The sequence below is a fragment of the Dromiciops gliroides genome, chromosome 2, assembly GCF_019393635.1.
Source record: "Dromiciops gliroides isolate mDroGli1 chromosome 2, mDroGli1.pri, whole genome shotgun sequence".
Taxonomy (NCBI): Eukaryota; Metazoa; Chordata; class Mammalia; order Microbiotheria; family Microbiotheriidae; genus Dromiciops; species Dromiciops gliroides.
In genome coordinates, this window is record NC_057862.1 from 262,133,975 (window position 1) to 262,154,835 (window position 20,861).

At 39.8% G+C, this 20,861-nt stretch overlaps 1 protein-coding gene across 4 annotated transcripts in view; it reads left to right on the forward strand.

Moving 5' to 3' along the window:
- The first annotated feature begins 1,722 nt into the window (after window positions 1-1,722).
- The window catches only part of KLHDC1 (kelch domain containing 1), a 41,347-nt gene continuing 22,208 nt past the window's right edge, over window positions 1,723-20,861 (forward strand). For all 4 annotated transcript variants that reach the window (XM_043986800.1, XM_043986797.1, XM_043986799.1 and 1 more), the window contains exons 1-7: window positions 1,723-1,863; window positions 1,971-2,095; window positions 9,321-9,391; window positions 9,792-9,909; window positions 10,312-10,430; window positions 17,464-17,542; window positions 19,961-20,044. In XM_043986800.1, coding sequence (XP_043842735.1) covers window positions 1,988-2,095; window positions 9,321-9,391; window positions 9,792-9,909; window positions 10,312-10,430; window positions 17,464-17,542; window positions 19,961-20,044 — 579 coding nt within the window. In that variant the 5' untranslated portion in view covers window positions 1,723-1,863; window positions 1,971-1,987. The remainder of the gene's footprint in view (window positions 1,864-1,970; window positions 2,096-9,320; window positions 9,392-9,791; window positions 9,910-10,311; window positions 10,431-17,463; window positions 17,543-19,960; window positions 20,045-20,861) is intronic.

Below are 20,861 nucleotides of genomic sequence, written 5' to 3' on the forward strand. Positions count from 1 at the left end.
GATCAGTTACTCCTATTTTTAAGACCTGTTCCATATTAAAATTTTGATTCCTTTAAAACAGAAAATAATCATACATATTTAATTTTTCCATTGATCTTTACAAGGGTACACATTCCACAGCTAGCCCCTCAAAGTGGGTGAAATATGGTACCTTTTGTTGTGGGGAAAATGGGGTAGGGGGTTTGGAATAGGGGTTAGGGGTTTGGGGTGCTTAGGAATTCCTCTTTAAAGAATTACACCCTCTTGCACACAAAGGCAGTTAGAATAAGGTGATAGTTTAGTTAGAGGAAGGGGAAGGGAAGGGAAACCAAGAGAGAAATCATTGGACTTCTCATGGGGAGAAAGGCATGGCATAGAGCACGGCTCTGAGATACCAATCTCCTCTAGCAGGAGACAGGCAGGTACTTTTATAGAGGACTGATGGAGGTCCGATGAGGTGATTAGATGTTGGTTTGATGAGGTGATCATCTGACTGTGGAAAGTTCCCTTAGTGAGGGAGGACCATCCCCCACTGGTGGTGGCTGGAGGATTTGGGTTAGGGGTGGCTGCAGATTTATCAAGCCATCTCTCTCCTCAAGACAGCAGCAGCCACACCCAAATTTATCTCCCCAGGGGTGAGGGAGACTGGAATGAAGGGTGGGGGGTTGGAGGAAGCTCAGTCAGATCTGGTTCCACTTATCTCTCTAGGTGGGTCTGTCCTCTGGTTTAGTTTCTCAAGGAGAAGGTTCTTTGATGTACCCCAGAGAACTTCTGGGATGGTCTGGGCCCCTAACACTTTGGTCCTCTAATATGCACATCTTTGGTTCCCCAGGTGCATGTCTCATGTACTTGTAGTTTTATTCAATGCATGATACCAAATCTGTACTGTTTAGCAAATAAACACTTAAAATAACTGTGGACTGAGGTAGTTCTTCATTGTGTTAAACAGATCTTATTGCTGATGGTATATTTGAAATATTAAGTATATTTGTAAAAGAGAAAGAGTAATTTATTAGGTGGTATTTTTGATCTTCCTAAATCACTGGACTACAAATGACATCTAGCTATTAGTCTAAATACAAGTGGGGATCCATAGTCTTATGTTGATCATACATATGCGTGCATTAAGACCTTAACTACTTTCCCAATCACTAAATTAAGCTGGTACGTGGCCTTCGTGGGGCAAGAGAACCTCAAGCAAGAAAAAAAATTGAAATTCCAGAACTTTGGGTCATGGTTAATAGAAGAGAATTTGGGAGTCAGGAAGTCCTTGGTTCAAAATCTGCCTGATACACTTACTAGCTAGGTTGCTACACTTAGCAGTTAGGTTGCTACACTTCCTGGACAAACCCATTTAAACTCTTTCTGCCTCAGTTTCCTCACACGCAATATGGGAGATAATACGGGTTGATAGAACACATCAGTCATTCCACAAGCACTTATTAATTGGCTACTTTAAGTAGTATATACAAGCAAAAAGCAGTGTTAACAAGCGCGAACAAACAAGGCATATACGGGATGAACTGGAGATAGTCAAGAGCGGGAAGACACTAGATTAAGAGGGGTAGGGAAAAGCTTTTCATAAAAGATGACATTTTAAATCAGAGGTGTGTGGGGTGGGGCAGAGGTCAGAACAACAGAGACAGGACACATATTGATATTTATTAACAAGCAGCGCCGATTCAGCCAGGAAGCAGCAGCAGCCGGGGCTGGAATCAGGTGCGGAGGAAGGACGGTGGCCGTTGCGTTCCATTTTCGGGAGGCGCTAAGCCTTCCAGCGCCGGGCCTGCTCCCGGGCTCACAGCGCAGTTACTACCGAACACTGCCCGTCGCTTCGCGGGAGCTGTGCGGAGAAGCGGAACGTATCACTTCCGCCTCCCCCAGGTTAGACCCTTTCCGCTTTCCGTCCTTCCCGGTGTGGAGAAGGGAGCCTCCAAACAGGTCGCTACGAGTGGAAGGGGCGTGAGGTACTCAGCTGCTCTATTTTCTAGGCCAGGCCCGGGGAAGGATGGCGGCGGCAATGGCAGAGGCCGAACGGTACTGTGTGGCCGAGGAGCGGAGCGGACACTGCGCTGTAGTGGACGGGAACTTCCTCTACGTCTGGGGGGGATATGTGGTAAGGGCACAAGGGCACCTGGAGCCCCGACCTTCCGAGGCAACTCGGTGGGAGGGGCGGGGAGACCGCCCTGGGCCAGCCCGGGCTCGGTGGGAGGGGCGGGGATTGAAGGCGGGGGGGGGGGGGCGGGGGAGTCTCAGGGCCAGCCCAGGGCTCGGATTGGAGGGGGGCGCTCAGGCCAGCCCAGAGATAGGGGGAGGGGTGGGGATTAGAAGGGGGGGGCGTGGGGAGAGTTTAGCTTCAGCCCCGGTTTCGGTAGGAGGGGCGGAGGAGAGCACGCACGATGCGGGAGGGGGAGCGTGATCGGCCGGCTCCTGGAGGGCGTGGGGGGCGTGTATGAAGGAGCGCGCACGCCCCACCCCTGGAAGGCGCGGGGGGAAGGGGAAGGGGGAAGGGGGAGAGGGGAGAGCGCGCTCGCGAGTAGCGGGGGGAGGGAAGGGAAGTGGCTGCGCGCTCTCGGCCCACTCCTGGAGGGTGTGGGGAAGGGGGAGAGCACGCACTGCCCGCTCCTAGAGGAGGCGGAACTCTCGCGGCCGTTCCAGAGCCTGGGGGTGGAGAGGTGGGGAAGGGAGCACGCACGGCCCGCTCCTGGCGTGGGCGGGCACGCCTGGTCAGCTCCTGACCGGGGTTGGGGAGTGTTGAAGAACCCACTTGAGGCGGGGGGCGGGGTTGGTAGGGGGATCTCGGAGTATTTCACACACTCTGTGGTCACTTCTCTTCTCGAGTCTCCCGGCCAGGAAGTGGCCCCGGGTACAGGCTGCTTAACTCCGTCTACTCGTCCTCATGTTTGGATCCACCATGGAGAGAGTCTTTCCCCTGGAAAAACCCGGTTGCCAACCTCTCCTCTGACTTGAGGCTCTCAATATTGACCTTCCCCCTAAGCTTAGGCACACCAAGTCACTTAATCATAGTGCAGGGCTGGAAGGGACTTTTGAGATAGACTAGCTTAAACATCTCATTTTACAGATGAGAAAATTGAGACTCAGAAAAGTGAAATGATGTGCCCAATGGGTACCCAGCTAGTAAGTCCTAACTAAGAATTGAGGACGTGAACCCAGGTCCGTAGACTCCCAAAGTGCTTTTACACTGTACCATACTCCATTCCTTTTGTTACTTATCTCCATCATCTGTGGTGGTCTTGACACTATTCCCCCACCGTTCCCATTAACCTCTTCCCTAACCCTCAATTTTCCCTCCTTTCTTTCTCTTTATACAGTGTTGGTTCTCCTCTCAGCTACTTCTTCCTGAGCCAGTAACTTCTCTGCATCAAAAATTGACTCGGCCTTAAGTACTCCAGCAGGACCATAGTATTGTTCCTGAGTCTCACAACCTCTTAGAAATGTGATTGAAATCGAAGATTTAAAAAAAATTGCTAGGCCACACTTAATTTCTAGTGTGTTATTAGCTGCTTTTAATGCCATGTGTGTTTTTTTTGCCAGTGTTTTATCTTTTTTGAGAATTCCAAGAGAACTCTGTTTTATTTTATAGAATTTGTTAAAAGTTAACATGCCAAAAGTTCATACAACCAATGACAAATCTGTAATATATCAGTCTTTTTCATGGAAACACATGACATAGTTGTCCATTTAAAATCAAATATTTGAAAAAGACTACATCCATACGGAGTATTAAGAAGGCAGATGGCAAATCAAAATTTCTTTCAAACATAATTTGACCTTTTACTCCTGTAGCCAGATGGAATTTTGGCTGGCTCTTTTGGGAAGTGTGATTACCTGAATAAACACTAACTACTGGTTTATTTCCTTATTATGGCTTTTTAGGTTTAAAACATTCTGGGTTATGGATATCTACTGATATTACAGAAATTCTCTAATTGACTAATCTACCTTTGCTTTTCCCGATTTTTGTCAGAGTGCCTCCATTCCATGCTGACTTGGCAGAAGTAGTATATGGAGGAATCATTGTATGTCACATTCTTCTGCTTGTCTCTCTTTAGTCTGTATCTTGGCCACATTTTTTTTTTGACAGAAGCAAATTGTTTTCAAAACTAAAAGCCTAGGAATCCTGTGAATCTTTGGGTAGCATCTGTGTGTTGGCATTCCTATTCCACCAAGTTTCTGTGGCAGCTCCTTGGGGGAGGGATTCCATTCCTAAAGATAGCCAGGCCTCATGTTTGTTAAGAAATACTTTGAGGGGCAGCTAGGTGGCGCAGTGGATAGAGCCCTGGCCCTGGAGTCAGGAGGACCTGAGTTCAAATGTGGCCTCAGACACTTAACACTTACTAGCTGTGTGACCCTGGGCAAGTCACTTAACCCCAATTGCCTCACTAAAAAAAAAAAAAGAAAAAAGAAAAGAAATACTTTGAAGGCTATGGAGCTCTAACAAAGTGAACCTTAATTTGGTAATTGATTTTTGATGCTTAAGAAAACAGAGAAAGTTTTCACTTAAAACTGCATTGGTTGGGGCAGGTAGGTGGCACAGTGGATAAAGCACTGGCCTTGGATTCAGGAGGACCTGAGTTCAAATCCAGCCTCAGACACTTGACACTTACTAGCTGTGTGACCCTGGGCAAGTCACTTAACCCTCATTGCCCCGAAAAACAAAACAAAAACAAAAAAAACTGCATTATTCAGGACAGCTAGGTGACATAGTGAATAAAGCACTGGCCTTGGATTCAGGAGGACCTGAATTCAAATCTGACCTCAGACACTTGACACTAGCTGTGTGACCCTGGGCAGTCACTTAACTCTCATTTCCCTGCAAAAAACCCCCCAAAAACAAAACAAAAAAACCTGCATTGGTAGTATCTACCAGTCCTCCAAGTTAATAATAAAAGTTCTCTATTCCCACACTGTTCCCTAAATGATAAAGGTTTGTATCTCACCTGAAAGGTTGAATGTCAGCTATAGCTCCACCATGTGGGCTAATTGAGTTCAGAAGTCTCCTGGTATATAAGCCCAATTCGGGAATACAGGTCCTGTCATAGTAGCCTCTGAGTTTAGATGATGAATCTGTAGTCTTTGTAGGACTAAGGAATGCCTGTAGATGTTCTTTGCAGGGACTGAGGTTTAAGCAGGAGAGGAAGGAAACAAAGTAATAAGAAGAAAGAAAAGTACCTAGGAGGAATGTTAAGAATGTTAACAAGAATTATCTTCAGTGCCACCGGAGCAACATAAATTGCCTAGAACTAATCTAGGTCAGCAGTTTTCAAACTATGTTCTGGGAAACCTCTGAGACCCTTTCAGGTGGTCCTTGAGATCAAAACTGTTTTCATGATAATACTAGCTTGTTTTAATTTCTTTTTTTTTTTTTTAGGCAATTGGGTTTAAGCGACTTGCCCAGGGTCACACAGCTAACAAGTATCAAGTGTCTGAGGCCGGATTTGAGTTCAGGTCCTCCTGAATCTAGGGCCGGTACTCTATCCACTGCACCGCCTAGCTGCCTTTGTTTTAATTTCTAATATAGTAACTGATAAATATAACCCACATAAACAAAAACATTGGGAGATTCTCAATAATTTATAAGAATGTAAAGGGGTTCTGAGACGAAAGAATTTGAGAACAGCTATCCAGATCATCATGGCTTAAAGTATTTCTGGGATTCTTGAGTTGCTCCAGTTATTTCGATGTTTTTTTTTTTTCTAGAATAAGTCATAGGAAGGCTGTAGTTGTCTTGGACTAAATTAGATTCACCTCTATCCCTGAATATCTCCTCTCAAAGGTATTCTTTAAACAGGGAACAACCCAGGACTAAGCTAGTTCTCTCTAGGTCAACGTGCTTCAAAAACTGCAGTGCCCTCTGAAGGTAAGGGAAAGGTACTGTACAAAACAAATTATACTGGCTATCAATCAACCAATCAATATGAGCACTAATTAAGCACTCATTGTGTGCCACATTGTTAAGTGCAGGGAATTAAAAAGCAAAAGTGAAACATTTTGATTATTCCTTGCTCTTAATGATCTTTTACACATTACTGAAGTGGGTAAGAACTTTATTCCTAGCATTACAGTGGGGAAAAAGTATAAGTATAATTCAACATGCTTTTCAAATTCTACACATCTCAGAACTGATATAACTTCTGTCGATCATGACATTCAGGAAGAATTTTCTTTTGATAACAAAGATTTTCTAACACGTTTGTGTTAGAAATACATGTGTTAAATTTACATCTTTGTATAGTGCTGCATTGTGGATTAAAACACAAACTAGAAAGTGAACTTTTAAAAGTTGGTATGTATGCCATGGTGTCTTGATTTATATTCTAAATTGCAGTATAAAACTTCTATTCCAGAGTCAGGTATTTCAATTTTGAAACTAGTAATTATTTTTTTTTTAAGCAACTGCTGCTCTACAGAAGATACTCTACAGCTTAAAACTTCTTAGCTTGATTTTTGTACCTCTCAACCATCTTGCTACAAGTTCAAAATACTGTTTTTCTTATCAGTTAACAAAGAAATAAGGGACTTAAGTATTGGAAAATTAGCCTTAGAATGTTTACATATCATCTTGTGATTTCTTAAAAGGTTTCTAAATAAAACCCAATGATTTTGTACTTAGTTCAACATACTATTCAATATACATTTTGTCTCATGTCCCATCGATGTTTTATATGTATTTTTTGTTGCTGAATTTTAAAAAATCCAACCAGATTTTACCACCACCTACTTTTGTTGAATGATGTGTGAATTTGCATATAAACTATGTAATATGGTGGAAGTCATAAAGTGTGGTTCAGTTGTGGATCAGGGCATGGATATTCGTATATAGTGAGAACTCAGTAGTTGACATGTTCTTGCATCTTATGTGAAGTCTCAGTTTATGTGCTATGTGGCAGGACAGGCTAAGACATGTTCATGCATGTTTAGTTGTGCATCAAAATTCTATACGTAGCAAAATATTTTTAGAACTTCAGGTTACAAAATCATAAATAAGAGCTTGAAGGAACCTCATAGACCATCTATTTAAGTTTTATTTTATTTTGCATGGATCAGAGTTCTTATGTCTTTCAAAACTGTCTTTACAATATTAATGTTAGTGTTCTCCTGACTCTGTTCACTTCACTTTGTTCATTCAAGTTTTTCCAGGATTCTCTGAAACCATCACTTTGATCACTTCTTCTGGCACAGTTGTACTCCGTTACATCCATGTACCATAATTTGTTTAGTCATTCTCTAATGGATAGGTACCCCATAAGTTTCCAGTTCTTTGCCAGTACAAAAAGAGCTGCTATAAATATTTTTGTATATTTAAGTCCTTTTCCTTTTTTTGATCTGGGGGGTAATGGTATCACTTAGTTAAAAGGCATTAACAATTTAATGACTTTTTGCAACTACCTCGCTTTACAGATGAGGAAACTAATGGCCAATTAGATCGAGTGACTTGCCTAAGACAAGTCAGGTACTAAGTTTTAGAGGTAGAATTTTAACCCAGATCTTCTGGGTTCTGAGTCAGGGCTGTTTTCATTGTATCATATCTTGCTTGATAGTTATGTGCCAGGCATTATTTGGTAACATTATTATTTCTAATCCTCATCTCTCAAGGTTTTGTAGATAAGCCTTGCATCCAAATGAGTGAATAAGTCTTGGAGGTGAAACTTTATTTCTTCAGTTGAGAAAGCATCTGAACTCAGTTTTTGTTGTAAAATAGTTGTCAGGATAAGGCTTTAGTCTCACTCTTGATAGAATACTAACTGGCAGGATGCATGGTTCTTGGTACATGCCATTCATGTACCTTGATTGGGAAAGAACAAAAAAAACTATTTAACATACTGCTCTTTTTGCTTAACACATGAATATACTATATATCATTAAAATCTGCCATTAGCAATAAAACCTACTTTATTCAGTGAAGAATTATTTGTACCAAAACTTCCAGTAATTTAGGATTTGGGTGATTAATCAATCAATTAATATTGAAGTGCCTATACTGATGCCTGGCACTGATCTTAATTTATTCCAAAATGAAGCTGAACTTTTAAGCTTCTAATCTTAATGAAATCTCCTACAAGAGAATACCAAAATATGTTTAAAATAGGAAACTTCTCTTGAGAAACACCCAAGTGTGAAAAGGGATCTTGAGATATCTATTGGGTATTAAAAGTGCTTGTTCTTTTACTAGAATTACAATTTATATATATATATATATAATATTGCTGCTTTATTTATAAATGGGACAGTGTGAATATCTACTACATTAAAAAATCCTGGGGGCAGCTAGGTGGCGCAGTGAATAGAGCACTGGCCCTGGAGTCAGGAGGACCTGAGTTCAAATTCGGCCTCAGACACTTAACACTTACTAGCTGTGTGACGCTGGGCAAGTCACTTAACCCCCATTGCCTAAAAAAAAAAAAAATTACCACAATGGAAAAACAGACTAGGACAGGTTAAGCCCAAGCATTCTTAATGACTACTGTTGGGTATTTTAGAGGGATATTCTACAGGTGAAATGTAATAGGATAATATCAGTAGCTAAATTTTAGGTGAATTAAATGAGCACAATTTTTCTTAGTAAAAAGTTAAAATTTTTTTTAAAGATTGCAATCCTTTTGATAACTGGATAATAGACAAAATTTGAAACTGTATTTGAAATCAGCACAAAAGTGCTCTAAGGGTCATCTATATTTATGGTTATGGCAGCAAAGCTTTTGCTGATTGCTCCTAAAGATTCTAATGCAGCTCCTATAACTTTTCTTAAATGTGCAACTTAAGTGAAACAATGTTAGAATCCTACTTAGCTGCTAATACTTTTTTTCATGTTTCATGTTATCTTCTTTAGAGGGTTCTTGGTTACTCTCTGGAAAAAAATATCAAACATGTCCCTTGGGCCATAATATTCTTTATTGTTTCTTTACATGTCTTTCCTTTCATAGTTACTTCTCTTAAGTCAGAATGTACTTCATTTCTACACCCTTTTTAGCCATTACCTTCATACTGCTTTTTTGATTCCTTGTTCTAAATAGCATCTCCAGCTCAATTTTCTCTTTTGAGATCTCTTCTGTGATTTACTTTCCCAGAAGCTTTTCTTACATGAGACCACTTGATTTTCTACATACTCCAAACAAGCAATCTACCCACTATCCCTGAAAAAAACATTTATTCTTTCTCTTTTATTCATTGAATGTTTTATGTTTAAAACCCCACATGATGATTTTTATATCTGATTCTATTTTGTATTTTGCCCATCACAGTCTTCATGCCCAATAATGTTAGTAGTATGTGATGTACTTAAGTGACAAATGTATCTTTTATATATCTTATGTTTTTAGTCTATTGAAGACAATGAAGTGTATTTGCCTAATGATGAAATTTGGATCTATGAAATTGACAATGGTTTATGGTAAGCTATATATGTTTTAAATCATGTAGTATGCCAGCTCTTGTAGTAACTATTGTAGAATTTGGTTAAATGCTGTAAGACTGTCTCTGTACTATTACAGCAAATGTTTAACTTTTCTTCCTTTTTCTTAGGTCTCTATTTTAATAAATTCTCAACATTTTTCCTCTCCCAAAACCTATCTTATGGCCTTTTCTTTAATTCCACTAATTCTCAGTTCCGGTAGTACACATGAAAACATTGTATATTTTGGTATATGTCTGATGATCTTTGCAATGGAACTTTATGATATTTTACAAAGTAAGATTGTTAGTACATTTTGATGAAATGATTGATGGAATTTAGGGGATGTTTTTATTTGTTTTTCTGGAAAGTTATGTAATCCCATGTTGTTTTGCTGCAGGACAATGCACCTCATGGAAGGAGAACTCCCTACATCCATGTCAGGAAGTTGTGGTGCTTGCATTAATGGAAAACTATACATTTTTGGAGGATATGATGACAAAGGATACAGCAATAGAGTAATACATTGCTTAATTCAGGAAGTATACTACTGGAGTATCTAATGTAGAAACATCATCTCATAAAATTGCAGATACTTTAAACTTTAAGATAAAATAAATGTTTAACTCTGTGACTAAGTCATCAAAGATAAACATTTAAAATACTCTTTTACTATCATTTTACTCCATGTCTTTTGGAAAATTATCTCCATATGACTAGAACTTGGGAGAAAAGATTCTGTGCTATGTATTTCATTTATAATGATTATTTTGTTTCCTTTTTAATTGGTTTTACTATTTTTAGTTTTCTATTTTATTGAAAAGGGTAGAAATGTAATTGTATTACCATTTGCTATTTTGATGGCAGATTCTATATAATGTATATTGAATTGTACCAATAGTGTTCTCCTTTTTTAAAAGCTCTATTTTGTTAATTTACGAACAAGAGATGGAACATTCCAGTGGGAAAAAATCATCAACTTTAAAGGACAGCCACCTACACCACGAGACAAACTTTCTTGCTGGGTATATAAAGACAGGTAATGCTCAAAATTTTGTCTAACTCTACTATTTTTTTTTAACTTTTTTGTTTTGTTTTGGTGGGGCAATGGAGGTTAAGTGACTTGCCCAGGGTCATACAGCTAGAAAGTGTCAAGTGTCTGAGGCCAGATTTGAACTTAGATCCTCCTGAATCCAGGGCCGGTGCTCTATCCATTGCTCTACCTAGCTGCCCCCTAACTCTACTATTAATTGCATTTCTGTAATAAGGATTTTAGCACATAGCAAAAAACCCCAAAACAAACAAACCACCCCCAAACAACTAAACTAAGAATCTTTAGGTTTGGATTGGGATTGGGATTGTGATATTAAAGATGATAGGACATATTTGAACACTGAAAAAAATTCACAGTCATGAAAATAGTCATGATAGTAGCAGCTACTCAGTTTAAGATAATTTGGTATAATGGTATTTCAACCAAAGTGGATTTTATTTAAATTTAGTTGATTGAAATGAATCATGTTTGTAATATATTCATCACAAACCAAAGTTAATTATAGATTTTGTTTTAGAAGGAAAACACTGTTAAGATGAGTGACAAATGGATGTTATACTCAGAAACTCAGTAATTTTGGCATGCTGTGCTTACAAGGTTTCTAGTTTGTTTTTATCACACCTACTTTCTTTAAATCAGAGGAACCTTTTTACGTCATGGACTCCTTTGGCAGTCAGTAAAGCCTGTGCATGCCTTCTCATAATAATGTTTTTAAATGCATAAAATGAAATATATAGGATTACAAAAGAAACCAATTATATTGAAATACAGTTATCAAAATATTTTAAATTCATGCATCCTGTGTTAAGAATTCCTGCATTAAATTGTCTCCAGGTTCCAACCTAGGAATCTTCTCTTCATTTATCTTCTGTCTACATGTGGGAAAGATAAGAGAGCTGATCCAAGTCCAGTGTTACTCATCTCTATTTACTGCCACCATTAACAACTGTTATTGTCTCTGAAAAGAAAAGCCACAATTAGAATACCTAGACTAAGCATCTCTTTGCTGTTTAATGGAACTTTCAAGCATAAGTATTCATTACAGTTGGTTAGGGTGATTTTTTTTCTCTTTCAACTTTATAAAAGGTATAAAAAGATAAAAGAGGCTCTGTGAACTATCTCAGTGTTTTATCTAGGAGTACCAGAGTGACCAGCTAATCTTGATGTTCTAGGCTAGGTCTATAGTTTAGGCTCAGGATTGGAATGAAATGAGACACTCATTGACCACATAATATTTTATGAAAGGAACATCACTTAATAGTATGGAAATGTTGTTCAGCAAAGATACAGCTTTTGTTTGACTGGACACAGGTCCCCTTATCACCATACAAAGATGTGCTTAGTTAGGAGTGTTGACTTGAATGGTAGCTGAAAGTCCACCAAGAATGAGGAGTAAAAATATTCTTGAATTGAACTTTTTAACATCTTATACATCTTGGAAACTCCAACAGTGGTTTGAGCTTTACTCCCTTAGACCAATTAAGTACTGGGAATTGTTGTAGTGCTTTTTTAGGGAAAGACTTGCCTAGCCTACATGTCAGGGACTCTCAAGCCTTAGTAACTATTGCTCCTATCGTGTCTGACTTTTGGTGGTAAGGTCCTAAAGATCTCCCAGGGGAGCTTTCCTTCACTAAATGTCCTTAGGACCACTTCTGGACAACCTTGTCTTTAGGGATTTGAAAAGCCTGTTGTAGGCAGCACTGGAGGAAGAGGCAAAGTAGAAAAATAAGAAAAAAGACCACAATCAATGTAAAGTCTTTATGAAGGAATTTAGTCCATGTGGTGGAAGTCATGTTAGGCATAGTTCATGGTGGACCTTCTGATGTAAAGCAGTGATAATGAATCAGAACAGCACCAGAAACATCAGAGTGATGTGATAGATGTTGATAGTTACCAGTCCTCATCATGGGTTAAGGTCATCTGCAGTAGGTAGCTAAGAAGGCCCTGTCCCAGGGCCTTGGTTATTACTGAAATTTGCCCTGTACCACTATACATTCAGTGTTCTCCAACCTTGACTTTCCTTCACAATGAACCCTATTGGCAATGTGACTGCTTTAGATCAGTTAGGTCCTTTCCAGCTCTAAAGCTGTAATGCTGTGATCTTATGAATGTCCCTTCTTTTGTAGAAACTGGTACTTATGCAGTGACAGTTTTACATCTTGTTTGTATTTAGGAAGCAAGACATCTTCCAGCAGTTCTATTCCTTGGTCTTCCAAGCCTTGTTTGGGGAGTAGTTGTCCATTGACTATACACACTATAGTGGCAACAGCATGGAATGGTCTTATTTATTTCAGATTATAATCATTAAATGGTTACAATTGAGTCTGCCTGTCTTGCTGCCTATGCCAGTACCCTCATTACAGTCAGTTCCTCTGGGGCCATACAATAGCCCATTTCACCAGGACCCAGCTACAGCCTACTCTGCTGGGACCCATGATATGCCCACTATGCCAGTGCCTGTACACAGCTGCTGCTTCCATTTACTCAAGAAAGGGCTGCTGTTACACTTCTCCCCAATACAAGAGCCTGCTTGGTGCTGCTGTCACCTGTGTCTGCCATCCCCATGCTGTTACTGTCTAGTGTGAGCCTTTATTCTTCTTTCAGCTGTATTTTTGACTTTCCTAGACATTGCCACCATTATTTGGCTGCTTTCTTACTCTGCAGCTTACCTTAACACTTGCAACCTTCTTACCCTGAAATATTCTGCTATGCTAGCTTACTTTTCCCATTGGTGACTTCATACTAGGGACCTCCATTTTGTGGATGGCCTTACTTCATTCTCATCCCTCCTATGCTGTTGACTTTCTAGACTTCACCACCCTCCATACTTCCCTTCCTCTCACTCCTTTCAGCTCCCTATTATATGCTATGTACCCCAATTAGAATGTAAACTCCTTGCTGGCAGGGACTGTCCTTTTTTTAAAAATTGTATTTATATCTCCATTGCTTAGCACAATACTTGGCACCTGATAAACTCTTTTTTTGTTTTGTTTTGCTTGTTTGTTTTTTTTGTGGGGCAATGAGGGTTAACTGATTTGCTCAGGGTCACACAGCTAGTAAGCATCAAGTGTCTGAGGCCAGATTTGAACTCAGGTCCTCCTGAATCCAGGGCCAGTGCTTTATCCACTTCACCACCCAGCTGTCCTGATAAACTCTTTTTGGGATCTCTTTCAGGAATTGATCAGTGGATTCTTTTAATTTCTATTTTACCTTCTGTTTCTAGAGTTTCAGGGCAATTTTCCCAGACAGTCTCTTGAAAGATGATGTCTAAGCTCTTGGTTTTTTGTTTGTTTGTTTTTTGGTGAGGCAATTGGGGTTAAGTGACTTGTCCAGGGTCACACAGCTAGTAAGTGTCTGAGGTCAGATGTGAACTCAGGTCCTCCTGAATCTAGGGCCGGTGCTCTATCCACTGCACCACCTAGCTGCCCCTAAGCTCTTGTTTTAATCATGGTTTTCAGGTAGTCCGATAATTTTCAAATTATCTCTCCTGGATCTATTTTCCAGGTCAGCTGTTTTTCCAAGAATATATTTCACATTGCCCTCTATTTTTTATTCATATGAATTTGCTTGATTGTGTCTTGGTGTCTCATAAACAAACTGCTTCCATTTGTTCAGTCCTAATTCTTAGGCAATTATTTTCTTCAGAGAGCTTTTCCATTTTGCTTTTCACTCTGTTGACTTTTTTTCATGACTTTCTGCATCACTCTCATTTCTCTTTCCATTTTTTCCTCTACCTCTCTTACTTTATCTTCAGAGTCTTTTTTGAGTGTCTCTATGGCTTGAGACCAATTCATATTTTTCTTGGAAGCTTTGGATGTAGGAGCCCTGAAATTGCTATCCTCTTCTGAGGGTGCACCTCGATCTTCCTTGTCACTAAAGAAACTTTTTATGGTGCGCATCTTTCTCTGTCTCCTCATCTTTCCTGCCTTTTACTTGACTTTACTACTACTACTACTACTACTACTTCTTCTTCTTCTTCTTCTTCTTCTTTTTCTTTTTTTAGTGAGGCAATTGGGGTTAAGTGACTTGTCCAGGGTCACACAGCTAGTAAGTGTCAAGTGTCTGAGGCCAGATTTGAACTCAGGTACTCCTGACTCCAGGGCCGGTGCTCTATCCACTGTGCCATCTAGCTGCCCCTAGACTTTACTCCTTCTTAAAGTGGGGCACTGCTTCCAGGGTGCACTGTCCCAAACTTCAGGGGGTCCCAAGTGGTACAGTTTAAGGAGAGGCAGGTTCTGCACTTCCTTGGCCTGTCCTCTGTTCTGAAAATAACCACAGGCCTACTTGCTCTTCAACCAGGAAACAAAATTTTTGTTTTGCTGGGTTGATAGATCCAGTGAGCCTGTGCCCCTCTCCCACCTGGGCCACCACCACTCAAGGCTGCTTCCTGGTTCCCAGCAGGGGTAAACCAACCGAGTTCCACCTCAGAGCCAGCAGAGACCCCTGTAATCTCCCCCTGGACAACCACTCAGTCCTCTCACCAGACTGTGAACTTAGTCCCAGAAGACGCTGGCGCTGCAGCCAATTCAGAGGCTCTGGACATCTCTTTCTCTGGTGAAGCATGCCTGAGGCTAGATCTGTGTCAGCTTGACCTCAGGGTTGGGTTCCACTCCCACCCCATCACAGCAGCCCCCTCTTGCCGATCTTCTAAGCTGTCTTTGACTGGAAAATATTCCCCACCCTGTCCTTTTGTGGGTTCTGTTGCTTTAAGGTATTTTCTTATGGCATTATGTGAAGGGATTTGGAGGAATTTGGGGGAGAGCTCTGAGTAGTCACTGCCTGTCCTCTGCCATCTTGGCTCTGCCCAGGAAGTCTCTTTCCCCTCCACTTTTTCTTTTCTTTCTTTTTTTTTTTTTTTGCAGGGCAATGAGGGTTAAGTGACTTGCCCAGGGTCATACAGCTAATATCAAGTGTCTGAGGCCAGATTTAAACTCAGGTCCTCCTGAATCCAGAGCCAGTGCTTTATCTACTGTACCACCTAGCTGCCCCTTTCCCTTCCACTTTTGACTCTTTTCCTGATAAACTCTTTTTTTTTTTTGGTGAAACAATTGGGGTTAAGTGACTTGCCCAGGGTCACACAGCTAGTAAGTGTTAAGTGTCTGAGGCTGCATTTGAACTCAGGTCCTCCTGACTCCAGGACTGGTGTTTTATCCGCCCCTGATAAACTCTCTCTCTTTTTTTTTTTTTTAAAGTGAGGCATTTGGGGTTAAGTGACTTGCCCAGCTAGTAAGTGTTAAGTGTCTGAGGCCGGATTTGAACTCAGGTACTCCTGACTCCAGGGCCAGTGCTCTATCCACTGCACCACCTAGCTGCCCCAATAAACTCTTTTTTTTTACTCTTTTTTTTTTTTCCCTCTGTAAAGTAGCATTTTTTTTTTTTTTTGGTGAGGCAATTGGGATTAAGTGACTTGCCTAGTGTCACACAGCTAGTAAGTATCAAGTCTCTGCAGCTGGATTTGGACTTAGGTTCTTCTGAATCCAGGGCTGGTGCTCTATCCACTGTGCCACCTAGCTGCCCCCCCCCCGCCCCCCCCCCCCCCCCCCCGATAAACTCTTAATAAATACTTGTGGCCTAGCAGCCTACCTGTCTGTGAGGAGCAAGGTTCCCTTCACCTTCCTCACTGGCTACACATCAGCTCTGCACTTTATGAAGAGCTCTATCAAAGTCCAGGGGTTGCATTCCTCCTCTTGCCAATCTGTTTGCTAAGACGTATTGTCACTGTAGGGGAACCTCTCACTTGTAGTGCTGCCAGTTCCAATTGAGAGATGTAAGAATTCCCAAGATAGCCATTCCTAAACAGTCCAACTTATGTTAAATCAAATAAATACAAAAGAGAAGAGGCAATCACAGGCCACAGTTCTTGCCCAAGCAGCACACATATTTGAAGCCATCATATCATCTAGGTGTAGGTAATAATACTTCTTCCTTACCCTTTATGAGAAGTCCTAGAGAAGAGAGCATTACGTGCCACATGTTCAGGAGAAAGGAAGGAAGAGAACAAATCTCTTTTGGAAGAGATGGCAGTCATTCCTTTGAAATGACTGAATTAGTGATTCTTTCTGGCTTTAGTAGCCAATTTTCTTGGCACCTGTTGCCATCATTCCAGAGCACCCCATGTTTCAACACTGAGCCAGTATACATGGCCTACCAAAAGAGGGAAGGGCAGTCCCTGACTTTAAGAAGTTCACGTCCTCTTAGGGGAGATAACATATTTAAAGATAAGAATATACAAAGTATTAGGTACTTTGGGTGTGAAACATTTGCTGCTGGGGTGTTTAGTACATGCCTCATATAGGGAGTGACATGAGTTGAGCTTTGATGGAAACAGTACAGTGATCATGCTGAATTTGTAGTAAAAGAAATAAGAAAGGCGTGCCTTTCAAGCATGGGGTACAGCCTATGCAGACGCAAAAATGAAAGGTGGATGTCATGTATAAAGAGTATCAAGAAGTCTAGTTTTGTTGGATTGAATACTGCTCAAAGGGAATAATGTATAATTTTGGAAAGGGACTTTGGAGTTATGAAGGGTTTTAAATTCCAGAGAAGTTTGTATTTGTTCTAATGCAATAGTTCTGGTGAGAGATGATGAGGTCCTAAACGAGGATATCTGTGGTGTGAATTGAAGGAAGGGGAGAAATGTCAGAGATGTGGAGGACTTGGTGACTGGTTATCACCAGAGAATGAAAAATTGAGGATAACTCTGGAATTGTGAATCTGTGTGACTGGGAGGGTGGTAGTGTCCTCAACTGAAAAGAAACCAGAAAGAGGGTAGACTTGGGGAGAAAGATACGTTCAATTTTGCTTCTGATGAATTTGAGATTTCTTTGGGATGTCCAGTTGTTATTATCAGACATTTGTTGACGGGACTCGAGTTAAGGTGTAAAATGAAGGCTAATATTTAATAGACTATAATTTCCCATAGTCTCAATTTGTCACTTCTCTATTTTTGAGGAATTTGGTTAACTTTCATCCATCCCACTCCTACCCATTGTCATACTGTTATGTTTTTCTTTTTTAGGTTAATATATTTTGGTGGTTATGGATGTAGGAAGCACAGTGAACTCCAAGACTGTTTTGATGTTCACGATGCATCTTGGGTAAGAAACATTACTCTATTTTTTTATTTGTTTTAAGAGGAGGCTTAATGTATTCAGAAACAGTGGGTCTTCTTTCCATTCACGGGAACTAACATCATATGTCATAGTCAATAAAAGTTTTGCCTGGGAGCTAGATTTAAATCTGATGATGGCCAGTCTACTCCTGCCTGCAAAGCACTTTTGTTTTTATCGCTTCAAAAGCCATTAAAAAACATTGCTGCTAAGCAGAGAGATGGTAGCAGTGCTATAACTAAAAGAATCTATTCACATATAATCATTAAACAGATGTAGGCCTTTTTAGTCATTAGATTTACTCATGAGTCAGAATGACACCTTCTTCGTATCTGAGGCACTTGGAGATGCAAGACTAATCGTCCCCTTCTGGAGAAAGGGAATCATCTTTAAATACATAATTATTTATTTTTGTTTGTTTGTTTTTTTGTGGGGCAGTGGGGGTTAAGTGACTTGCTCAGGGTCACACGGCTACTAAGTGCCAAGTGTTTGAGGCTGGATTTGAACTCAGGTACTCCTGAATCCAGGGCCGGTGCTTTATCACCTGCACCATCTAGCTACCCCCTACATAATTATTTATAAGACAAATTTTTAGGGTTTATTGATTTTAAAAATTAATATTATAGTTTTTAATTTAAAGGTTTTTAATTCTTCATTGTTTGAATCTAAATATATTTTTTCAAAGTTTCTGAAGCCAGAGTGTTTCCTCAGATGCTCACTTCTGCTTGGTTTGTTTGTAATTTTCAGAGTATGGAGTAGACTTCTCTGTTCATTAATCTAAGGGCCTATGCAACACAGTATAGTTAGGGTAGTATGGCTAAAAATACTAATGTAATTTTTTTTTTTTTGCGGGGCAATTGGGTTTAAGTGACTTGCCCAGGGTCACACAGCTAGTAAGTGTTAAGTGTCTGAGGCTGGATTTGAACTCAGGTACTCCTGACTCCAGGGCTGGTGCTTTATCCACTGCGCCACCTAGCCGCCCCATAAATATTTTTGTACATGTGGGTCCCTTTCCCCTTTCCATGATTTCTTTGGGAAAAAGACCCAAAAGTGGTATTGCTGGGTCAAAGGGTATGCACAGCTTTATTGCCCTTTGGGCATAATTCCAAATTGCTCTCCAGAATGGTTGAATCAGTTCACAGCTCCACCAACAATGTATATTCACCATTTCTTATGGCATAATAATATTTCATTACATTTTTATACAGCAACAGTTTGTTCAGCCATTTCCCAGTTGATGGGTTCCCATTTTGTTTCCAGTTTTTTGCTTCCAAAAAGAATGGGGTTATGAATATTTAGTGTATGGTTGCAGAGTATGAACATTTCAGTGACTTTTTCACATAATTCCAAATTGTTTTCCAGAATAGTTGGACCAATTCACAGCTCCACCAACAGTGTATTAGTGTGTCTGAGGCACCCAGGCTGTGGGAAGATATTTTAGAAATGACATTGATAAGCTGGAGAGGGCCCAGAGGAGGGCGACCAGGATGGTGAAGGGCCTCAAGATAATGCCATATGAGGATCAGTTGAAAGAACTGGGGATGTTTAGCCTGGAGAAGAGCAGACTTAGGGGGCACATGATACCTGTCAAGATGGTATAGTGAAAAGAGTTATGGATTTGGAAGTCAGAGCAGATGGGTTCCAATCCCAGCTGGGATGCTTACTGCCTGTGTGGCTTTGGGCATGTCATTTAATTTCTCTGGCTTTAAGGTTCCTCATCTGTAAAATAATAAATAATAATAAAATAATAAATAAGGTCACTTCTAGCATTAAATCCAATAATCCTATAAATATATGGAAGGCTGTCATGTGTAAAGAAGACTTGTTCTGTTTGTTTACTAGGAACAATGAGTGGAAGTTGAAAAGAGGCAAATTTAGTCATGTTGTGAAAAAAACAAACAACTTCCTGAAGTTTAGAGCTATCCAAAAATAGAATGGTTTGCTTTGGGAGGTAGTGGGCTTTACCTCACTGTAGGTCTTTAAGCAAGGGCTGGATGATCACTTGGGCATATTGTACAGGTAATTCTTGATTAATCTTAATCAGTACAGATACAGGTCATATTAGATGACCTCTCAGGTCCCTTCCTACTGAGATTTTATGATCCTGTTCTAATTCAGGCCAAATTCATCAGATAAATTTTAGCTTCTCTATATCCCTTTCTTAGGGGAGACCTGATCCAAACAGTTGACTTAATAGCCTCTTCTAAACTGAAAAAAGGCAGTTAAATAAGTAAGATATTTAAAAAATCAGTTTTTATATTGTGTCTATTTTAAGTTTGAAAAATTTATAGTCATTGGTTTCATGATCATGAAAATAATGATTTGATTATTTATGTTTCGTCTTTTATATATTCATAAATTTAAGGATATTACGAGAATTAAAATGACTTACTTTTTTTGTTTTAGGAAGGACAGATATTCTGGGGCTGGCATAATGATGTTCATGTTTTTGATACAAGCACACAGACTTGGTTTCAACCAGAAATTAAAGTGAGTAAAATCGATTTTAATTTTATATCATTAGTTTTATTTATATTTGTTATATTTTTTCTATTCAATAGTAACAATTCAGCAAATCTCATTATCTGATGGATAATTTAGAACTTAGTTATTGGGTTGTCATTAGTGTGTGGAAAAGTAACAAATATTTTCACAAATGAGATTAGTTTTTTTTTTAAAGAAAATATCTTTTTTTAAAAATGTAACAAACATTTTTATTTATAATTTATCCCTTCTTCCCTCCCTTCCCCCCTGCTCCAGGAGGTGGCAAGCAATCAGATGTGGGTTATACATGTATGATTATGTAAAATATTACCATATTTGTCATGATGTACAAGAAAACTTGATTAAAAGAAAAAAATGAAAGTGAAAAATAGTCTGTTCCTTCAATATCAGTTCTTTCTTTGGAGGTAGAAAGTATGTTTCATCAATAGTCTTTTGGGATTGTCTTGGATCATTGTATTGTTGAGAATAGTCAAGTCATTCATAGTTCTTCAAACAACATTGCTGTTTCTGTGCCCGATGTTCTCTTGGTTCTGCTCACTTCACTATACGTTAATTCCTATGTGTCTTTCCAGACCTTTCTGAAGTTATCCTGCTTGTCATTTCTTATAGCACAATAATATTCCATCATCATCATATACCACAGCTTGTTTAGCCATTCCCCAATTGATGGGATTTCCTTTGATTTCCAATTCTTAGTCACTACAAAAAGACCTGCTGTAAATATTTTTGTACAAATAGGTCTTTTTATCTTTTTGGGGATGAGACAAATAATGGCCTTTATGTACAATTAGTGTTTTTTAGA